The 5,648-nt window shown below is 51.4% G+C and overlaps 1 protein-coding gene across 1 annotated transcript; it reads right to left on the bottom strand.

The window, feature by feature from the left end:
- Window positions 1-860: 860 nt before the first annotated feature.
- Window positions 861-5,342, bottom strand: LOC6527787 (DNA N6-methyl adenine demethylase). Its single transcript, XM_002088824.4, is given in 1 exon segment — window positions 861-5,342. A coding segment is annotated over 1 exon segment (2,334 nt). The 5' UTR covers window positions 3,748-5,342; the 3' UTR covers window positions 861-1,413.
- Window positions 5,343-5,648: the final 306 nt, after the last annotated feature.

Here is a 5,648-nt window from a genome sequence, read left to right as displayed (position 1 = left end):
AGCGTCGCCTTCCGGTCACGAAAATCGCAGTTAATCATTGACAAAATGCACTTAAATAAATATTGAAGCATGCGGAGTGCAGCATGCGATTCACATGGGGTTCCCAAGTAATTGCCATGGCTGGATTTTATAAATGTAGATGGGATACCATTTTTATGGGCGTCTCGTTTCATGTTTTGTTCTAATTTGTTAGGGTTTGCTTAATGACATTTTTATTTATGTTGACAATGCGTGAATTTCATTTGATTTTTACTACTCTAATCGCCTTTGTCTAAGGAATTACGCATCCCACTTAAAAGTAAGCTATAGGAGCTATAAAATCCAAACTGGAATTCAAGCCATCTGAGCCACATTAGTGAGCCTGCATAGCGATTCGGTATGCAAGACTCACGGTTCCTCCCATTTTGCCGACGGCAAATATTAATAAAAATATGGTGAGAAGTTTTTGTAAAGATTTTTCTTTTATTTGTTTTTTTGTGGATTTTTTGTGGATTTTGTTTTTATTATCTCCAGGTGCTTGGCAATGTTTTGTTGGATTTGTTTGTTTTCGCTGCCTTGCGCCATGTTTCACAATCACGTTTGCACGCTTCTTGGTTTGTTTTTTACTAAATTTGCTTTAGGTTTACTAACATTTTTCTGGTTGTGGTTTTTGTATTATGCAGTAGATGCTTGCCTTCGATTCGATTTATGTTTTAATAATAATAATAATTTTGTTTTCGCTTTATTACAATTAATTATGGTTGTCTTGTCTGGTATTTGTACGCATAATTAATAATTAAATTGTTTATATAATAGATAATAATTATAATTACTTAATGCATAAGAGAATTTATAAAATAGAATGTTTTTTGACATTTTTCTTTGCTTTTCTGAATTATTCAATTTCATCGCCTCTCTTTCTCTCGGCTCAACTGCCTTTACTCCTACTTAACTTGTGCTTGATTCCGGATTCCGCGTCCAATTGAACGCACATTTAATGTCTGAGAATGTTTTGTACAGCAAAAGGTGAGTGGAAATGAAATGCTAAACCCAACGATTTGTTGTCCCAGTAATTGGCAACAGTTTATTTGTATCACACAATTGTTTTTAGCAATGCAGCAATGCAGCAAGCGGGAAATCAAGGGAAATCGAAGCAGAACGGTATGGAATGCAAGTGAGTTGTCATCTTACTATTGTGGTACAACAGTGCGTATGCTTCATTTAAATGACTAAACATTAATCCTATTCTCATTTATTTATATGCGCGTGTGTTGTTACTCTGCCACTTCGAAATTCGAATTAAACCTGCTTAAGAACTAAGGCTAAAATTGTGTCTGTGTGTGGGTGTGTGGTTGTGGGCGTGGTTGTGGTTGTGGGTGTGGGTGTGGGCGTGGGTGTGCGTATCCTAGGGCTTTAGTTAATATATTCAATAATTTACAATGTGGATATATCCAGGAGGCCAGCACTGGCAGCCACCGCTGCCTCGTGGCCAGGATGATAGTGATGGTACAGCTGGTGTTGCTGCTGCTGCTGCGGGAGGTGCTGCTGCAGCTGCTGCTGCTGCTGCTGGTAGTGTTGCTGTTGCTGCTGCTGATAGTGCAGGTGATGGTGCTGCTGCTGCTCCTCCAGATGCTGCTGCTGCATGTCCAGCATGCTGGCCGAGGCGGCGAAGGAGCTGCCTGCAGCCGCAGCAGCAGCAACGGCCGCAGCAGACGCCGCCGCCGCAGCAGCAGCAGCAGCCGATGTGGCGGAGGAGGAGGAGGTGGCAGCGGAGGGGGTCAGCTGGTAGGCGGCTGCCAAGGCGGGTGAATGCGCGGCGGTATGGCCACTGGAATGCGCCGAGGAGCGGCCGCCCGACGACCCCGATGCCGTCGGACTAGGCCGTCCGTTGAGCAACTGTTGCTGCTGCTGCTGCTGTTGTTGCTGCTGCTGCTGTTGCTGTTGCTGCGGGGCCGTCGGCATGTACGGCGGCAGTGGAGGCGAAACGCTCACACTGGAGCCTGCTGCTCCATAGGCGCTGGCCATTTCTCACATGTGTGCCAGCGGCGCCATCGCCCTCAGCGATTGCTGATGCTGCAGGTGGTGTTGCTGCTGCTGCTGCTGCATGGTCTGGTGTTGCTGCGGGATCTGTTGGTGCTGCTGCGAAAGGTGTTGCTGCGGGAGGTGCTGCTGCTGCTGTTGCTGCTGCTGTTGCATCGCCTGGTGCTGCTGCTGCAGATCGGGCGAGTCAGTCTGGTAGTGCAGCAGGTGGCGCTGCTCATCCGGCAGATGGTACATGTTCATCAGGTGATTCAGGTCACCGCCGCCGGCGGCTGCTGCCGCTGCTGCTGCTGCTGCCGCCGCCGCTGCGGAGCTGTATTCCCGCTTCATGATGTGATTGTTGTTGATGTTGTTGTTGTTGTTGAGCGCTATGGCACTGGGACTGGGCGACACCGGTTCGGACTTGATGCTCGAGTCGCTGGGGCTGTGGCTCTGGCAGGACACCTGGCCGCCACCGCTTCCTCCTCCGCCATACGGAGCCGGACTGCCCGGCTGCTGCTGCAAGCTGCTGCCGCCGTACGGCGATGGGGATCCGGGCTGCTGCAGACTGCTGCCGTAGGGCGAGGTCTGTCCGCCGGACACCGTCTGGTACATCGCATACCCGTTGTTGTACATGTGTCCCATGTCGTACCGCTGCGCCGCATAGTGCTGGCCCATGTAGGAGGTCTGGTAGGCTGCCGCTCCGGCGGGATCCGCGTGCATCATGTAGCCATTGGGCATGTATCCATTGGGCGCGTTCATCTGGTACATATCCTGGCGCGCCTGTTGCGCTGCCGCCGCTGCTGCCGCCGCCGCCGCAGCTGCACTGCCTCCGCTGCCGTTCAGCGACTGGTTCTGGCCCGGCTGACCTTGCACCCGCGTGGGCGTCACTGGCTCACCCGGCGCTCCGCCGCCCACCGTCTGTCCGGGCATCAGGCCGCCCATGGGGTACTTCTCCTTGGTCTTGGTCAGCGTTTTGGTCTTGCGACGCGGCCGGTACTTGTAGTCCGGATGCTCCTTCATGTGCACCGCCCGCAGGCGCTTGGCCTCGTCGATGAATGGTCGCTTCTCGGACTCCGAGAGGTCCTTCCACTGGGCGCCCAGTCGCTTCGAGATCTCCGAGTTGTGCATCTTGGGGTTGTCCGACGCCATCTTCCTTCGCTGGCCCCGGGACCACACCATGAACGCATTCATGGGCCGCTTCACTCGATCCGCGTGCTGTTGGTTCTTGTTGGCCGTGGCGCTGTTGTTGTTGTTGTTGCTGGATCCTCCAGTAAGGCTGCTCAGCGCGGATCCGGCGCCCAGATGTTGCTGCTGCGCGTGCTGCTGCTGCTGCTGCTGCGTGTGCTGCTGGTGGCTGACCGGCGAGGTCATGTGGTGACTCCCGATGCTGCTTTGGGTGGGACTCAGTTCGCTGGAGCTGTGCAGCGGGGAGCTCTGCTGCTGCTGCTGCTGTTGCTGCTGCTGCTGTCCCACCTGGCTGCCATTGAGGGTGTTCGCCATGGAGGATTGCAGCGAGCTGAGCGGATTGGGGCTCTGGCTGGCCGCGATGTGGGCGCTCATGTGGTGGTGGTGGTGATTGTGGTGGCTCAGCTGCGAGTGGGTCAGGTGCGACTGGCCCAGGTTCATGAGTGGTGCCAGTGCGGAGTACGGCGATGCCGCATGGCCGTGCAACGCGGCACTTGTGTGATGCGGCGGCATGGTGGCATGCAGCAGGCTGCCCTTCATATCCGATTCCATGGTCAGCATCTTGCGGGGATTGCTTCCAGTTTTCAGTGCGACAAAGCTGATTTGATTCAAAGTTGATTCTCCTTGGATTTTCGCCTTCTTTGATGCAGTTTTTTTGTAGCTTTAGTTTACTCTTTTCTTAGTTAGACATTTTGAACATTTTGTGGGAAACCATGTTGCACTTGTGATTTTAGATTTTTGCTGTAGTTTGTATTGCGTAGTTTTACGTATCTCAACGCGTATCAAAAATGTAGCGCTCGGCTCGCTTTGGATTTGTAGCTAAACAGCTTGAATTGCGTTTTTTCCACAGTCACAGATATCAGATATCAGATATAGGTATTAATGTTGTTTGCTAGCAAACAAACGAGTGGCGGCGAAAAACACTTGAAAATTGTTGCTAAAACCCGACGCGAAAGTGCCTCAGTGAATTGTTGCTGTTGTTTGTATTTGAATTTGTTGTAAATATATTTGGTTTGGTTGTGTTTTTATATTTTTTGTTTTTTTTTTTCGTAGAAGCGAGAAGCGGGAACACCGAAAAAATACCTCCACACTGGGCGGAATTAAGCACCTTTCTGTTTCTCCGGACGACGGCGAAACCTGTTCGAGGTGCGCGTTCTACGCTGCTTTTTCCCTGGCTATATGATGACTGTTTTTTATATTTTTCTTTTTCTCTCGTATCACCGCTTTTTGGCTAGCTGATGACGAGGCACGAACCACCGATGCGATGCGATGCGGTGCGCTGCGAAACGATACGGATACGTACGTATACGATACGGATACGATACGATACGATACGATGTGCGATGCGATGCGATGCGACACGAAACCGAGTTTACGAATTCGAAACAGCGAACAAACGAGTTGAAGTTGCTGCGACTGCCGTGCGTTGCGTGCGCGTGTGCTGACGACGGCGAATGCGAGAGTCGAATGAGAGACCGTCTGCCGCTGGCCGCTCGAACAGGCGGTAAATGCGGTACGGACCACGGACCGCCAGACAGGGTGGCTGGAAAAACTGGTCTTGAGTCCGCGTGCATCTGTGTATCGGTGTAACTGTGTGTGTGTGTGCGGCGCTGCTGTCCCTGTGTGCGTCGGCATTTCCATTGCGCGTCGCCTGCGCGCGAGCGAGATGAATATACAGCTGGCTGGCCTGCTAATAAATCAAATAAACGCGCAGCTGTGCATGTGTGCATCTGTGTGCGGTGAGCGCTGGCTGGGTTGGATTTTGCGCACACTGCGCGGCCAATCAGCGGTCGGTGAGAGCGGTGCGGCTGTATCTGTATCTCGTTTCGGCGCTTTATCGATCCGCGTTGCGCTCAACGCTGCCATAAAAATGTCGTCTCTGCGTTTATGGCAAGCGCTGTTGCCGCTTTTCCGCCTTTCCGCTGCCAAAAGAGACTCTGCAGGAATTTCTCGTATAAATTTCGAGCTTTAAACATGGCCGAAACGATAGAGAGGGGGGTGCTAGGGGGGCTAGGGGTACTTTCAACCCAGTCCAGAGATCCAGAGACCCAGGGGCCTTAGTGTTTGCGGCGTTTTCGCCGTTAGAGCGCGTCTCACGCGCATAGTTTTTCCTGGTTTTCTTTCTTTTTCCTTATTTTTTTGAAATTTTTTTTGGCCCAGCTATACATACAAAAAGATATATAATATATATATAGATATAGTCACTGTGCGTCTTGCGCTGCGCTTCTTATTAACCTAATGGGTTTGCCAAGGTGGCTCACGAATAATTGTGCAGGCAGGCAGTCGGCAGATGGAAAAATTTATTAAGCAAGTGCAGCTGCAAATGTATCTTGCTGCCGGCAGTCGGTAGTTGTATCTCAGAACTTTGATGCGGTTTGGCATGCACGTATCTCACGTATCACGTATCCGCCACATGAGCCGACCCGTCCTACGGCATTGTCTTAGGGCACCATCTCCCCCAT

Source organism: Drosophila yakuba, chromosome 2L, assembly GCF_016746365.2.
Source record: "Drosophila yakuba strain Tai18E2 chromosome 2L, Prin_Dyak_Tai18E2_2.1, whole genome shotgun sequence".
Classification (NCBI taxonomy): Eukaryota; Metazoa; Arthropoda; class Insecta; order Diptera; family Drosophilidae; genus Drosophila; species Drosophila yakuba.
Note: the sequence above shows the minus strand (reverse complement) of the source record. Positions and strands in the feature narration are given on the sequence as shown.